The sequence below is a fragment of the Eschrichtius robustus genome, chromosome 1 (assembly GCF_028021215.1).
Source record: "Eschrichtius robustus isolate mEscRob2 chromosome 1, mEscRob2.pri, whole genome shotgun sequence".
Taxonomy (NCBI): domain Eukaryota; kingdom Metazoa; phylum Chordata; class Mammalia; order Artiodactyla; family Eschrichtiidae; genus Eschrichtius; species Eschrichtius robustus.
The window spans coordinates 120,750,418-120,767,920 of NC_090824.1; the positions used below are offsets into that span (position 1 = coordinate 120,750,418).

At 42.3% G+C, this 17,503-nt stretch overlaps 1 protein-coding gene across 1 annotated transcript; it reads left to right on the forward strand.

The window, feature by feature from the left end:
- The first annotated feature begins 575 nt into the window (after positions 1–575).
- CCNB2 (cyclin B2) lies at positions 576–17,015 on the forward strand. Its single transcript, XM_068536385.1, has 9 exons — positions 576–736; positions 3,087–3,215; positions 3,321–3,434; positions 8,237–8,407; positions 9,398–9,556; positions 11,070–11,306; positions 11,605–11,745; positions 15,530–15,640; positions 16,732–17,015. The coding sequence occupies exons 1-9, from the start codon at positions 713–715 to the stop codon at positions 16,840–16,842; spliced, it is 1,197 nt and encodes a 398-aa protein (XP_068392486.1). The 5' UTR covers positions 576–712; the 3' UTR covers positions 16,843–17,015.
- Positions 17,016–17,503: the final 488 nt, after the last annotated feature.

Below are 17,503 nucleotides of genomic sequence, written 5' to 3' on the forward strand. Positions count from 1 at the left end.
ATGAATCACGAGTCACACAAATCGCATTTATCATTTTTTTCCCCCCCTCTCCTAGGAATCTTAGCTTTTGAGTAAACGCCACAATTTCCATTCCTTAAGCACACGTTTGAGTCTCAACCAACTTAACACAGTGCAGCCCTAAACCAACCAGAGGCGCCTGTTCCCCGACCCAGGCAGGCAAACCCTACCTAAACTCCAACGCGAAATTTCCGGAAGAGAAATAAAGGTCAGAAACGGCATTTCCAGGGTGTTCCTTAGTACCAACTTCCGCCCACCCAGTACAAACGTAGACATCCGTAATCCGTAGACATCCGTTGACATCCTCGTCAAAATTCAGACACGGCGTCCGACGTCTGCTTTCCCAACGAAGCATTTCATTTTTGTTTATTTTAGGGCAGAGATTTTTTAAAAGACAGTGGGCAGGAAAAAAACCGGTTGTTATGACAACCAAACGGGTCTGGAAAATTCAGCCAATCAGCCTACGGGAATGTCTCCTACTTAGCCAATGGGAAGAGCGCGCCGTACGTAGGGCCGCCCAATGGGGGCGCGAGCTGCGCGGTATTTGAATCCTGGAACTAGGCGACTTCACGAAGATCTCCAGCGGTGCAGGCTCTGAACGCAGTCTTAACGGCGCCGGGGAAGCTAGTGCTCTCCGTTTCCAGTCCGCGTCCCTCCCTGGGCCGGGCTGACACTCTTGCCTGTCCCGTCCCTCATGGCGCTGCTCCGACGCCCGACGGTGAGTGGGCCGGCGACCTCCAGCGCAGGCCTGGGCCCCGGCCGCGCAGCGCCCTCAGCCGCCTCTCGCTTCTCTCTCTCCTCCGCTCTGAGCTTCTTCGTCCCAACCTGCGCCGCTTTCCCCTTCTTGCGGGCGGCCCGGGCCCTGCGGCCTGTCCTCTCCTCTCCGGTCGGCTTCTCCCCGCCTCTCTTCCACTCTCCGGGTCCCGGCTCCTGGCTTGGCCGTCCCTGCGCTGGGGTGGGGGAAGTGTGGGAAAACGCCTCGGGGGTGGCAGTTGTCAAGTGAGCCCCCAGAGCACTGGGCCTAGGTCGCGGCGAGCGGTCCCCCGAGGGCGCTTTGTTGTTAGAGAGTTACAGCTTCTTGGGGTTTCCTTCCTCTCTTCTCAAACTCCTTGCCAGCTAAGGGATTCGTGGTGAGGATGGGGAGAAGGACTGAAGAAGTTCCGCAGGCTGTAAAGTGTTCTAACGTTTGATCAAGCAACAGCCGTGGCTGTTTTTCAGATGTTTTCACATTTCACTTTTATTAGTTTCCTATTTATTTCTGCACACGAAGTGTTACAAGGCTAAGTTCACTACTGTATGGGTTTGTCCCTTTAAAAAAGTAATTTCTTTACTCAAGTGCAATAGAGATTTTGCATATAATTTGGAGCCATATGGCAGACTGAGAGAAGGGTCCAAATTCATTTATTTCGTCTTTGCAAAAAACAAAGTGTTAATGGAATTTTGGATTTTTTTCTGTGGGTTTGAATTGTACCTGGATCTACTTTTTTCTTTGCTGAAAAATAGAGGGCACTGACACACCTGAGCTCCATTCTCCTGGCTGTAGGTTTGTTAAAAGCTGGGGATTTTCCCTTCCAGATGGCTTAATTTAGATTACCAGGCTTCAACCCATAAGAATTGAACTTTCAAACACTTTTAAAAAATCTCAGGAACTGCTGGAAAAATTGAACAGTGTGACTTTTGAGAATCCTAATAATAATACATTGAATACATTCTGTATTTAATTGTAACCCTTTTATGAATCTGAGTCAAATTGATAAGTAATTTTTGTCTAATCCATCCCATCAGGTGCTTTCATAGTCAAATTCTGTCTATTCAGGTAAGGCTTGAGTTTTTCCCTGCCCCTCTGTCTATCCTGGTAGGTCCATTCAAACCCCCTGTTGGGAAATTTTTTAAGATTAAGACCCCCAATTCTCAGGGATAGTACATGCTGGTTTTTTTCCTCATGAAATGTTTATCACATATAATAAACTTTTTTGTGTGAATTGTTTTTAACTAACAAGTTTTGTTTCTAAGGACATTCTGTCTAAAGCAGGTTAAGGTCAACTAACAATTTTTATTTCATACAATTCAAACTTTCAATTTGAGATAAAACTATTTTACCCACGAAAACTATTTTCTTTCTAAATATCTCTAATAAAATAGAGAGTACATGCTATGGTACCCTCATGGCTAAAAAGCTGTATCTCTAAAGATCTTGTCTACCTGAGTACTTCTTATTTCTAGCATGGCATAAGAATCAAAGCTAGTTTAGGTTTTGAACATCTGGTTTTTAAACAGCTTTTTTTTTTTTTTTTTAAAGCAGAAACCACACTTTCTTTTTTTAAAAAATTTTTATTTAGTTTATTTATTTATTTTTGGCTGCGTTGGGTCTTCGTTGCTGTGTGCGGCATTTCTCTAGTTGTGGCGAGCGGGGGCTACTCTTCATTGCGGTGCGCAGGCTTCTCATTGCGGTGCGCAGGCTTCTCATTGCGGTGGCTTCTCTTGTTGCGGAGCACGGGCTCTAGGCATGTGGGCTTCAGTAGTTGTGGTACCTGAGCATAGTAGTTGTGGCTCGCGGGCTCTAGAGCGCAGGCTCGGTAGTTGTGGCGCACGGGCTTAATTGCTCCGCGGCATGTGGAATCTTCCCGGACCAGGGCTCGGACCCGTGTCCCCTGCATTGGCAGGCGGATTCTTAACCACTGTGCCACCCGGGAAGCCCAAAACAGCTTTTTAATATTGTGTCTTAATTGCACTTGTTACTCATCTCTGTCAAGGAAGTTTTTTAAACAGATGCCATTAATATCCAGGGATCTCTGACAAATGATGGTGGGTACCGTAAGAGAAATGATCACTTATCTGTGAAGCTCTTAGTGGACTTTTTAAAAATAGATAAGGTGGATGAGTGATTTGCCTAATTTAGAGTGATGTTATAAATCACAAATAGCATTTTTAGACTTCCTGAAATGTACCTTTTCCCTCTCGCAGATAGATCTCAGCATATTCACCTTTCCTGAATCAATTCTGACACTAGCAAAGTATTGTAAATGATCTCAACTCTTCAGTAATTTTTTTCCTTTTTTTTTTTCTAGGTGTCCACCGATTTGGAGAATATTGACACAGGAGTTAATTCTAAACCTAAAAGCCATGTGACTATCAGGCGGGCAGTTTTAGAAGAAATTGGAAATCGAGTTACAATCAGAGCCGCACAAGTAACTAAGGTAACAGCTGTGAGAACTGTACCTGCACACCCTAGGCTGATTCTGTAGAGCACTGAGGGGCAACACTGGCCATCTTGCCCTATTCACATTTCTTTTCCCTTTTAGAAAGCTCAGAACACTAAAGTACCTGTTCCACCCACCAAAACAACAAATGTCAACAAGCAGCTGAAACCTACTGCTTCTGTGAAACCAGTGCAGATGGAAGTGTTGGCTCCAAAGGTAGGAAGTTCTGAATTTACAAACATACTTAATGAAGTAGGCTGTTTGGGGCTAGGATATAAGGGTACCTTTACCGTCAGTGCAACTTTTGAAGAACAGTGATAGCTAGAGCTCTACTTTAAAACAACAGTGTAGAAAATGAACATACACATCTATTCAGTGATGGTACCTTAATATAATATTATGACCTTGAATAACAAAGTTAAATACCTTAATACCCAAATAAATTTAGTGATTTCAGAGGAAAATTTGGTAGGTTTTATTAAAATAACTCGCTGTAAGAATGAACTTGTCCATGAAGATGGTGGAAGCTTACAATTCTGAGACCTTCACTCATGGAAGAACAACGTAATGCCAAAATTCTGTGTTGATAGATTGTAGTCTCCATGACTGGTTAGCTCAACTGAAGTTAGAATGCTAATGGACCCACTGGCCTGTTCATCTTCACCATGTTCTAGTTCATGCATCCTCTCATTCATAGATTACACACATTCATATAATTACAATGAAGCAAGCACTGTTGTAGGTGCTGAGAATACAACAATGACCACTTCACTCTTTCTAGCTCAAAATATTTATATATTATTGTATGTTTGAAATTAAAAAAAAAAAAAACATTGAATATATTTGAGAAATAGGTGAGTATTTACTATACACATCCAATTGTGTTAAGGCTGATAAAGAGACATCTTGCCTTGAGGAGACTTATCCAGAAGGGGCATCTGTACCTGAAAATTAAATATATAATCTGAGGGCATGCTGCTAGGTGCCCATGGGCAATGGATGACTGAATGCAAAGTGCATCTAAAGGAGGGAGAGAATCTTGAGGGATGGAGTGGTCTGGGGAAACTTCCTGGAGTAAGTGGGATTTTTAAGGATAGGAAGAAGCTGATAGGAAGGGGCACCTTTTGGGGGAACAAAGCAGCAATAGGAATCAAGGCACCAAAGAGGGAATAGGCCTATAAATTATGTCCTTTGGGGCAAAGAGTCAGCAAGTCTAAATTGGGTCAGATGGTTTGTGTGAGGAAACAGGAAAAAAAGTTGGGAAGAAGGTTGCAGCTGGATTTGAAGGCCTTGGAATTTGGATTTTATCCCATTAGGCAGTGAGGAACCTGTGGAATGTTTTGAGGAGGAGAGACCTGATGAAAGCAGTGTAGGGTGGCCATGGAAGGGACGTTAATTAGGAGGTACTGCAGTTTTCTAAGCAAGGGCTGATGGGTGTCTTGAACGAGCCCATATCTCCCCTAAGTGGACATCCACATACCAGTATCTATACGGGTGCTAAGAAACAACCTCAAATGTGTTGGGATGTACCAGAACTCCTTTCAGGGACATCATCCTGTATTCAGAAGGAATGCTTTGGCTATGTTGCTTGGAGTGGAGGAGTGAGACCCTTAAGCACTTGAGTATTTAAGGAACCATTTATGGAATAAATTAATAAAATATAGGAAATTCAGGAGATTGAGGTAGCTTTGGGGAAGGTGTCTCATTTGGCTTTAGATTTGTTGAGGTAACAGAGAGACAGCCATTGGGAAATGCATTTGGAAATGGGCCAGCAGTATCTGAAGGAGAAGGCTCCAGCCATTCACAGGTATTTGCAGAAGCTTATTATCATGCAATTTTTGGAGAAAACTGTTTTATGCTGACTCCTGAGGCTTTGGCAAACTGAGTAGTTTGAAGGAAGGAAGAAGGCTTTTTACTAGCCTCTTGTTTGGTGGGTACTGGGGAAACAAGGTGAGTGAACCACTGACTCTGTCCCCAGGAAGCTCCCAGTCAAGTCGAGAATGTCAGAGTGAAAGCATGCACTATAATACCCTGTAGCAGAGGTAGATGCAAGCTTAGGAGATGTACTGGGGAGTGGCAGCTAGAAATTCTGATGAGGTTTTAGATTTACAGATTTGATTGAAACACTAAATTTGGTGATAGTCATTATTCAGCTATAAGAATCTTTTATGGCCTAACTTTCCCTAAAACAAAAACTATATATAAAAGAAAATGAGCACAATTATTCATATTTAAAAAAAAAAAAAGAGTGCTTTTTATTTTTAATTACACAAGAAACATATGCATAAATAAACAAGACAATACAGAAATAGTAGAGTACATAGAATAAAGGGTCAGTTCATTTTAACTATTCTCCCTACCCCCAAAATTCCACTCCACTGCATTCCCTAAAGCTAATCATGGTAACTGATTTTGCCTTTCCACAGCTGAGTATGCTTTTGTACACACGTGTACACAGTCATTGCTATAAATCATGAACTGTCTGATTGGAATCAACAGTTTTTCTTGGAGTCCTTCCTTATTGCACTTAATTGACATTGTTTATCTATTATAAATTTAGTAAATAAAGGAATTCGTGTTTTACCAAAACTTGTGTAAATACCTATATATTTGCATATTCATATTAATCCGTTCTCTTAACAGACCCGACTCATTAAATGTTGGTGCTAGGAGAACTTCAGTAGCCTTTACTCACAGTCTACCCGTCCTTTACCAAAAAGCAGCTTCTCAAGTTCAGCAAAATCTCACAGCTTTATTGTTTCTGTTACTACTTTTCAGTTGTCTCTGACAACCCACAGGACTCATTCATTAATCTAATTTGAAGGTTTTTGTTCCAGAACCACTTTTGTGATGGGTAACTAGCTGATGCATTTTTTTTTACCTTTGCATGCAGCAGACTCTGGACAGGATTGCACAGTTGGCCCACAGGGCTTAGGCTATAAAATCTGTACAGGGAAGCGGGATCTTAGAAAGGATTTTAGGATAATTAGATTATGCTGGAGTCCAAAAGGAATGCTTTCAAGAAATTCTAAATTAAGGCCCAGAGCAATTATCCTTGTCTCATCCTGGTGGCCTTGCATATGGCTAAACTCAGGTATACTTCTGAGTAGACACAGGTAAACATTTCAAGCTGCTAAGGCAGTCTGAAGCACGTGAGGATAACCTCTGCCTTCTTAGGCTTCCTGGTACTGATTGCCCTCCCTGGGGAAGTTACCTTAAAAAAGGTAACCTTAAACTGAAGCTACATGTGCTTATTAAAACGCACATCTGATGCTAATCACTCTTGCTCAGTTCCTTCAGTGGGTTCACTTACATTCAAATAAAATCTAAACTCCTTAGCTAATTTCTTGCTCACCTTCCCAGCCTACTTCTGTCACCTCACGCACTACCTTCTGCCGTCCCAAATCAACATGCAGTTCCGAGACTTGCCTTTATTTCTTGGCTTCCCCTGGGACTTTGTGCTTGTGTACCTTTGCCTACTCATTTTCCTTGAGGTCCTACCGTCTCTGGTAACCTTACTAGGTTTCTCCCTGGTACCCCAAGTAGCTCTTCTTATTCCTTCTAACAGTTCTTAAATTCTTGAATAGATGAGGTATACCTGTATACCTCTTGCTCACCTAGCCCTTCCTCAGTTTAAGACCTTTGGTTTAAGAGGGAAGGGCATGTTTTGAATTGCTATCAATATATATATATATTGATATATATATTTGTTACTGTTTTCTTCTTCTCTAAGACTGGAAACTATAATCATTGAGCTTTAATGTAAATTAAAATTGTTTATTATACTGCCTTCTCTTTCCTTCTGTATCTTATTACTTTAATACATATTCTTATAGCCTTGCAGTCCTAGGCTGTACTTTGAGAAGTACCTCTTATTCTTTAAAAAAGTAATTGTTTTTGCTTCATTACTAAATTCTTGTTTTAACTTCATAAAATTTTAATTTGTGTGATTTTTATAAATAATCACCCAGTCAGCATAAGAAGATAAAATACTGGGTGTATACTTGCTCAGTCTTTGCTTCCTCCTTCTGTTTTATTCATAGGCTGGAATGTGCTTTCCTGCTTTTTCGTTGCCAATTTCTCAATTTAGAATAAATTGGTTCATGAGAAGAAAACATTACACTTGCACAAGAGGCTACTGCTAAAGTGAACTATCAGCTCTAGGAATCTCTGAACCCAGGTGTCTACCTTTCTTTCACTCAATAAATACTGTGTCAGGGATGACATAGGTATTTGAGATACCTTAGTGAACAAAATCAGTTTGAATAAATGTAAGGTTATAAAGCTTACATTTCTGGTAGAGGTAGACAGAAAATAATACACATCATATATAAATAAACTCTATAGTATATTAGGAGGTTATCAATTCTTTGGGGAAAAACACAGTAAAAGAGATGAAACATATGTGTGGGGGGAATAGAAGGCAGATGGTAATTTTAAATAGGATAGACCTAATTGAGAAGATAACACTTAAGCAAAACTTGAAGAAGGTGAGGGAATTATCCATGTGGATACAGGGACAAGAGGCTTCTGGGAAGAGGGAGACTGCTTGTGGTGAGGGAGACGTGGCCAGGAGGCTGGAGAGAAGCAAACCCGGGCCCCCTGCACTGGGAGCATGGAGTCTTAACCACTGTGCCACCAGGGAAGCCCCCTAGAGTGGGTTTTTTTTTTTTTTTTTAACATCTTTATTGGAGTACAGTTGCTGTACGATGGTGTGTTAGTTTCTGCTGTATAACAAAGTGAATCAGTTATACATATACATATATCCCCATATCTCCTCCCTCTTGCGTCTCCCTCCCTCCCACCCCCTAGAGTGCTTTTAAACAGAGGAGTATACCTCCGAAAACTTCATCCCCTACATCTTGAATTATTCACCTCTTACTCTGAAATGTATCTGTTTTGGCTTTATCATTTAGAAAAATGCATATGATACTTTTAAACCAGTTGGCCCTGCTTGTATTTGTGATCAAGGCTACTCCTAAGGTAGTGATAACATGCACTTTCATTTGTGGATGTAGGGTTCCTCTCCCACACCTGCGGATATCTCCATGAAGGAAGAGAACCTCTGCCAAGCTTTCTCTGATGCCTTGCTCTGCAAAATTGAGGATATTGATACTGAAGACTGGGAGAACCCTCAGCTCTGCAGCGACTATGTTAAGGATATCTACCAGTATCTAAGGCAGCTTGAGGTGAGTGGGCCTTTGTGTTTTGGTTGTACAGCCGTGTGGAATTTACCACATAGCTGGGAAGGAAATGAGGTCAGCTTTTTTTTTTTAACTTTAAATTTTATTTTATTTAATTAATTAATTTTTTATTTACTTTTTAAATTATTAGCACCTTTAATTATTGTTTATTTATTTATTTTTTTGGCTGTGTTGGGTCTTCGTTTCTGTGCGAGGGCTTCCTCTAGTTGCGGCGAGCGGGGGGCCACTCTTCATCGCGGTGCGCGGGCCTCTCACCATCATGGCCTCTCTTGTTGCGGAGCACAGGCTCCAGACGCGCAGGCTCAGTAGTTGTGGCTCACGGGCCCAAGTGCCCGGCAGCATGTGGGATCTTCCCAGGCCAGGGCTCGAACCCATGTCCCCTGCATTAGCAGGCAGATTCTCAACCACTGCGCCACCAGGGAAGCCCTAATTAATTTATTTTTGGCTGCATCGGGCCTGCTGTGCACGGGCTTTCTCTAGTTGCAGCAAGCGGGGGCTACTCTTTGTTGCGGTGCGCGGGCTTCTCATTGCGGTGGCTTCTCTTGTTGCGGAGCACGGGCTCTAGGTGTGCGGGCTTCAGTAGTTGTCGCACACGGGCTCAGTAGTTGTGGCTTGCAGGCTCTAGAGCGCAGGCTCAGTAGTTGTGGCGCATGGGCTTAGTTGCTCCGCGGCATGTGGGATCTTCCCGGACCAGGGCTCAAACCTGTGTCCCATGCATTGGGAGGTGGATTCTTAGCCACTGCGCCTCCAGGGAAGTCCCTAAAATTTATTTTTCATTGAAGTATAGTTGAATTACAATGTTGTGTTAATCACTGCTGTATAGCAAAGTGACTCAGTTATAGATATATGTATTCTTTTTGATATTCTTTTACATTATGGTTTATCACAGGATATTGAATATAGTTCCTTGTGCTATACAGTAGGACCTTGTTGTTTATCGAGGTCAGCTTTTTAAACTTTTAATTCCGCCAACAGGTTCTGCAATCCATAAATCCACATTTTTTAGATGGAAGAGATATAAATGGACGCATGCGTGCCATCCTGGTGGATTGGCTGGTGCAAGTCCACTCCAAGTTTCGGCTGCTGCAGGAAACTCTGTACATGTGCGTCGCCATCATGGACCGATTTTTACAGGTAAGGGACTTCGTGCAGCTCAGTGAACTTTGCATTTATGCACTGCCAAGGTGTGGTGCCTCTGAAGAAAAAACCAAAAGCCAATTTATGAGATGCCCAAGAACTTCAAGTGCTAGAAAAGGAAGTAGTCCAAGTGTGTCAAACCTCTGGTGATGATGACCAAAGCTGGGCATTTCTGTTAGGTCAGCCTGCTGCAAAGTGCTCAGGGGAGACGCTGCCTTGCTGCAGTCATTCATCGGAGGAGATAAACCAGCAGGCGGTCTGAAAGTCCATCTGAAGCCTGCGGTGCCTTTGGAGGCTGGTTCTCCAGGCCCACTTGCACAGTTTCCATAGTTCAGTACTCTTTGGTGTTAAGCTTCCTCATCTGAAAAATGAGGAGTTTGGCTAGAGGACTTAACAGTTTCCAGCCGGCTGTGGCATTGAATCAGTGTAGAAGAGGCAGGAGGCAGACTTTTTACAAGGTGTTGGAGGTATGCGTGGGGAGTGTACTCAGTGTGAGGTCTAAAGTAAAGAGGGAGGTAAGAAATGAAGCGGAGAAGCGTAGTGATCATCAAAATATTTCTCAACTGGTAACGTAAGAACACTGACCAGTTAGAAGAAATGCCAGACATTAACCACTGGTGCGTTGTCTACCAAATGGGTAGCCCTTCAGATAAGGCTTTATTTATTTAAAGTCAACGTTTATAATACAGGTGTAGGTCAAGCCCAAACCATACAGTAATAATTGTGTTGATAAGACTGACCCTGAGATACTGCAAAATGCTAAGTCATCATAGAGTCATTGGTTTTTATTATACAATCCTCACTGGATAGGAAAGCACTGTCATATTTTTGGTAGATTTTCAATATTGAGAGTTGAAGCAAAAAACACAAATTCCTAGTTTAAAAAGGAAAGAAAGTTAAGGGAAACACTTATCCTCCAGGCTGAGATTTTCTCTGACCCTGAAGCATCTCTGGAAGGTTCTTTAGGCTGAATAATGAGAGTACTTTTGGTGAGGATTAAGGAGACACTTAAGGCGCTTCCTCAGCCCTAGTCATCCATTAAATTACTGCTTTTTTGCTTGGCCTCATCCTGATTCAGACCACACTGAGTGCCATATTGGGGCTTCCCCAGACACTCAAGCCAGGATGATGGGGGTGGAGCAGTGCCTGGGAGCTTGGTTGTCAGTCAGCAATTGACTGATCTTGGGCTGATGCCTGCATCTCTTCTCAGTCCATCTGTTTCTAAGTGGGGTAAAAAAATATGTGCTTCCTAGGTTTTTTGTGAGGATTCGATGAGGTGATTGTTTGAATCTTAGCACTGTGCCTGGCACATAGCAAGCACTCCATGATGGACAGCTCCTGTGAGCCGTGGTGGTGCCTGTGATCAACACTCAGGTTCCTGTGCCCGTAAGAGGGGTGTGAGCAGAGACAACGTGCACTGCTTCAGGACTTGGTTTCCTCTTACTTTCTTCCACCCAGAGCCCCCATCCTCTCGTTAGTTAAGACTTTTGACACACTCTTCTTCAATTAGGTTCAGCCAGTCTCTCGTAAGAAGCTTCAACTGGTTGGGATTACAGCTCTGCTCTTGGCTTCCAAGTATGAGGAGATGTTTTCTCCAAATATTGAAGACTTCGTTTACATCACAGACAATGCTTATACCAGTTCTCAAATTCGAGAAATGGAAACTCTCATTTTGAAAGAACTGAAATTTGAGTTGGGTCGACCTTTACCACTACATTTCTTAAGGCGGGCATCAAAAGCCGGAGAGGTAAGTGCCTCCAGTTCCATAGGAGACTTTATTTTGCTGTTTGTTGTCTCATCCCAGAAACACTGACCCAATTAAAGGAAAACTTATGAATTTATAGGATGCATCTTTTAGGTAAGTCCTAACACTTAACTTATCAGTTCTTAAAAGACTTCATGTTCTGTGTTTGTAACATACTGTGGAATAGAGCAGTGCCTGGGAAGGACAAGTGAGTTAAGTGGATTTGAGTTCCTAGATCTTCACCCAGAATTTTGCAAGAGAGTCCTAACAGCCATGCTTCTTACCATCTGTTCTTTCATAGGTCGATGTTGAACAGCACACTTTAGCCAAATACTTGATGGAACTGACTCTCATTGACTACGACATGGCGCATTATCACCCTTCTAAGGTGGCAGCAGCCGCTTCCTGCCTGTCCCAGAAGGTTCTAGGCCACGGAAAATGGGTAAGTATTGAATTTAAGAAGAAATGAATTAGCTGTATTTTAGGGCCTCTAGACACGAAAGGCGTTAGCATCTGTCACACACTATCCTTGAAGCAGTTGCTAAAAGGCCACAGGCTTAAAAGAGCTGCTCGGTGACAACACCATGGTACGCAAACATATTACAGAGTCGTAAAGAATGAGGAAGGCCACTAAGAACTGATAGGCTAAGATTTCTGGGATTTTTTTTTTAAGTGAAACAAGCAAGTTGTCAAGCACGTAAGACAAAACAGGGCCAAGGCCTGACCTGGTTTACCCGGTAAAGATGAAATGAGCCACTTTTAGGTTCATACAGTTAGCCAAGGATGTCAGCTCCCGCCTGGGTTCTTGTCTCACACGCCGAAAAGGGTAACAATGAAACAAAAGGGGCCACTGGCTGCAGTGCGAGTCAGAGGATCGCTTCTGTGGTTGGGCCCATTCTGGACTGCCACTAAGCAGTTCTAGAATCTGTATCTGTAGCCCGCAAGCAGCAGAGCAAACACCCCAGCAGAGCCCAGGAGGTGATAAGAAGTGGTCTCATTACAGCCTCCTACCCAGAAGAGATAGGGAAGTGACTGGGAGATGGCTTGGAGGCGGCCCCCTCGCCTGCCACCCCGTCATGTTCCAGGAGGATCACAAAGCATTTTGCCAAGACAGATCAATGTGGTTCAGGCCTTTGTCGGTGTGGCCTATGTGGTGGATATGTGTAAGAATGCCAGGGCATCGTGGTGGACCTTTTCCTCTACACAGTATGTAGAGTTTACATTTTATTTAAGAAAGGATGGGAGTAAGAGAGAGAAGATATGTATCTGTGCTTATGTTTTTGCTAATTTTTCAAAAAATACAAGAATAGACCAGAAATTAATGAAGATGGATATCTCTGGGTTGGGTATCAGGGTAGAAGGTTGAGGATAGGAGCAGAACTTCTGGTTGTGACTTTTTATTAACTTGTATGCAGTGTAATGTAACTTTTTTGACTTTTGAACAATATGAATGTTCTATGCAAACCCGAAACTGGAATTAAGCAAAAACAATGTCACTATATATTCAAAGTGGTAACAGAACAGAGGGAAGAATTAATTCCCATAACTTTTGAACACAGCACTCCGACTGTGCATTTTTAGTGGGATGTGAAATTAAACAAAACAAAGGACCAAAAAAGGTAACATACTTAAAGTTTACTTAGGAGGTTTACTAATCTCTTTCTAGGAGGTTAATAGTAGTCTGTTATTATAATTCTGGAACTATTTTTATTGTAGGATAAAGCAAAGATTCGTGTTATTAAGGACTAAAATGTTCACTGTAAGAAGATAAAATATTGCTAACAAAAACAAAGGAAGACCCTATAATACTAAATCTGTTTTAGAAATATCAATAAATTCATAATGAAAGGCCCAGAAACAATGACAACCCAGTAGCAGTGAAGATACCTAGTGCTCACATCTTGCATACTCAATGCCATGGCACACTCAGAACTAGGGCTCCTTCTAGAAATAGCTGATTTCAGGGCCGTGGCAGGGGAAGTACAAGGTGAGCGTAGATCAATTTGTAACAGGTAGCAAGCAAATTCTCAAAGATCAGTGGGGTCACATCAAAAGGACATAGAAGCTGGCTCGAAAGGGCTCCTTCTGACTAAAGTTGAGCATTAAAAAGAATTGTGACAGTAACAGATTATAATGCATTAAAAAATGCATGAACCCATAATGATAAAAAAGGAAGGAAGGAAGGAAGGTAGGGAGGGAGGGACTTCAAAAAAAATCAGTAGAATGCCAGCTAATTAAAGTAGAAACAGTGGTAGAGATAGAAATCCACCATTTTTAAACCCCTAGTGTAATAATAGATTCAAGCAAGGATCGTCAATTGATGCCTATAGCATTAAGTAAAATAATTTGGGCAAACAAGATTCACATTGTTCTCAAAATATCACCCCACAGATGTGTAGTATTTCTGAAGAAAAACTGTACCTTTGTGATGGAGAGGTCTGGCAGTTACTACCTTAACCCAGTGATTGAGCTTGGTATCACCAGTGGTGCGACTACCTGACTTTACCTACCTTCTGGTGTAATAGGAAGTATGCATTATCGCCTAAATGGAATTCATGTCCAAAATGTTGGACATGAATCCAGTCATCATGAAACACAGACAAACCCAGAATGGGACGTTCTCAAAGTAACTGACCTGGATCCTTCAAAAAAATCAATGTCATTTAAAGCCAAGAAAATGGGAGTTTTAAAGACTAAAGACAACAACAACCAAATGTACTGTCTGTACCTTGATTGGACCCTGGATATAAAAAGAAAAATCTGTAAAAGATATTTTTGCAACAATTGGAGAAATTTGAATATTGACTATATATTAGATGATATTATGGAACTGTTGATGTTTCTTATGTGATAAAGGTATTGTAGCTAGGGAGGAAAATACTTCTTAGGAGACGCTTCTGAAACATTTAGAAGTGATGTGTCATGGTGTCTGCAACTCACTTTCAAATGGTCCAGCCGTTTGATGGCTTCAGAAATCACACACAACTTTTGCTGAACCATTTGAAAGCGAATTGCAGATACCATGAGTGAGAGAGAGAAAGAGAAAGAGGAGGAGAGAAAAAGTGGCAAAATATTAAGAATTGATGAATCTGCACAAAGAATATACAGATGTTCATTATCTTATTCTTTCAAATTTTCTATAGATTTGAAAATTTTTGATATAAAAATTGAAGGCAAAAAGACCACTGGTAACATCTATGGCACATGCTCTTGGTACCAATGGCTTATTTTAGCCAAATTACTCTAAGAGGTGCTTCCTTGGCTCTAAACCTGTTAACTATAGGCCTCCCTGTTTCCTGGCAATTGATTTCAAAATACCAGTAGTTGTGCATTACATCAGGATTCACTCCTGCTTAGTTCTTTTTTCCTTTAAACTATTTTAGGATTAAGGTTATATCGTGGTTTATTTTCCCAATTATATTATGCATATGAGAGGGGTGTGTTTTAGCTTTTAGAATTTTATCACAAATCTGAAATAAAGTCAGGTTACATATCTTCATACAAAGTAAGTCATGTTATCAATCATCAGCTGTCCTTTTGCTTGAATTTTGGTCTCTGGGAGGCTGGGCCACGAGGCTGGGTGTAGATGCTTCTCTGAGTGCTCTGTGTTCTCTAGTGCTTAACTACACAGGGCCCGACAGGGGAGCGCTGCTGGGAGGTCTTCGTTCTTCTGGGTTTGGTAGCTTAGATTGCTGCTTAGGGGCCAGTTTATTTCTTAATCCTGAACCCCTTTCCCTGACCGACAATACAGATATCTGTGCCCTCGAGCTCCCTACCAGCCGCTGCCAGGCAGGGCTTTAACGAGGGGACTGAGATGTGCTAGACCCAGATCTCTGTAAACCCTTTGTTGGGTTTGTTTATACTCTGTCCCACTTTCCTTCCCCTTTCAGTGTGGTGACAGAGGCAAGCATGAAAGCTTTGTTACTTGAAGTACCCTACTTACATGTGCAACCTTCTTTAAAACATAATTATCTGGGACCTTCGCCATTTGACTTAGCTGAGAGCTATGTAACGTCTTAATTTAGTCCTGCTCAGAGCCACAGTCGTCCTGCATTTACTGGCTGCTTTGCAGGTACCATGGTAGTGGTTGGGGCTGAGACTGACTTTCCAGCAGGTAAGAATATTTTTTATAGCTTCTACGTAAGTAATGTCAGCATGTGTTAAGATGTGCTCTCCTAAAGAAGTGGAGCCTTTATCTTGCTTCTTTTCTTTGCGTTGTGTTCCAGAACTTAAAGCAGCAGTATTACACTGGATACACAGAGAATGAAGTACTGGAAGTCATGCAGCACATGGCCAAAAATGTAGTGAAAGTAAATGAAAAGTTAATGAAATTCATTGTAAGTACTCTTTCCTAAGCTGTTCAAAGCACTGGATTATGGGTTTGGGGTATGAGAGGATGTATGTGTGTTTGCATTTTCATGTAAATATTTTGGCATGTGTGAGAGTCTGTTTTAGCACAAACTCTTTATATTTTTCTAGTACAGCAAGGGATGGAGCGTACTCATGAACCCCAAGAACTGACTTTCTTTAAAATAAGGTAGACAGGCTCCCTATGTCCAGGCCCAAGCAGCTGTTCAATGTATTATCCATGCTTGACCCGGCATCCTGGGTAGGGCACATGGCAAGCGGGGAAGGCTGGCCGGCATGCAGGGGTCCAGCTTAAGTGGCCCTGTGGAAGGCTTGGGTATTCGGGTGACATCACTCAGGGCCTTTGTCCAGCATCTTTTAGGACAATGACTGAGAAGCACCTGAACAGCCAGCATGGTGAGGCAGTCCATTCAGGAAGCATCCTGGGAGCTTGGAGTCTTCTCTGTGTGGCCTACCTGAGAGGAGAAACCAGAGGAGAGGGGGTGCTATCCTGTCCTTGTGTGATGCCAAGTATCAGAGCTCACCACGGGTCTGACAGAGAGCAAGGCATTTGTACCAAGTGTCCTCACGGCCTGATTTGCTTCCTTACTTGTAGTTTCAGCGTGATCTAGCACACCGTGGAAGCGTCGTGTTTTCAGTCCTGAGAGTATCATCTGGGATCTAAGCACTAGTTGCCACTCACTTTTATGGCCAGTTACTGCTGCCAGTGCTGGCAAATCTGTTGTGTCCTGAAGGCACTTAGGTATGATAAACACAGCTCCCCCCTCCCACCCCTCTGGGAGCTCATGAGAGAAAGCCTGCTCTTTGGACCTTGAAACTATCACCTGTGCTACCAGCTGGGTTTTATCCATCACTAGGCATGGCAGGAGATTGTCAAGCACGACACATCATGCCCTAGAGCACTTGCTGGCTTCAGTGATTTGGCATCATCGTACCCTTTGAAGACTGTGGGTCTGGCCCTTTGATACTTGTAAATTAGACTAGGAATAAGGTGTAAGTTTGCGGGGTGGCGGGGTGGTGGTGCTCCTGATGCGTGCTTAATCACAGATGACTTCTGCAGGCCATCAAGAATAAGTATGCCAGCAGCAAACTCCTGAAGATCAGCACGATTCCCCAGCTGAACTCAAAAACCATCCAAGAGCTTGCCTCACCTCTGCTGGGACGGTCCTAGGCTGCCGAGGCCCTCAGGGAAGAGTGCTTCGTCTGTGCACTTTGTCTTGCTGATTTGGAACTCCTGACTTTATATATAGTCCTCTGGTCTACTTCATGAAACCTTTTCTCAGACTCATCTTCTAAATGTATATTGAGGAAAAATAAAGCTATTGGTTTTCTTTTCTTAAGGTATCCTATGTGTGTGTATTTGGGTATTCTATACTGAAGAAATCAATAGAAGCTTGTTTGACTAATTTCTTTTTGAGCTATTATGATTGTAATATGTAAATTACTGCCCTGATGGCTTGGGGAAAGACCTTACCATTCTCGGAGAAAACTACAACTTGGCTTCAGTGAACGCTCACCCATTCCTAAAGATTGGTTCATTATATAAAATTTAAAATGGGAGGATAACCATGACATTCCCTTTCTAGAACCTGTGTAACTATTTTCTAATTCCTATACAGGAACACCTGGCCCACAAGGGTGATGGCTTCCAGAAGTAACCCTCATAATGTGTTTCACTCCAAGGCATGGTTGAGACCAGGAATAGCAGTGCTAAGGGGCCACAGCTGGAAAAAGGAAGCAGGTCTGTGACATCCTGTTAAAGGTGAAACTTGGAATGCTTTTTCCTGTTGTTGTAACTACATTATGGTTTATTTTATTTTTGAATTTTATTT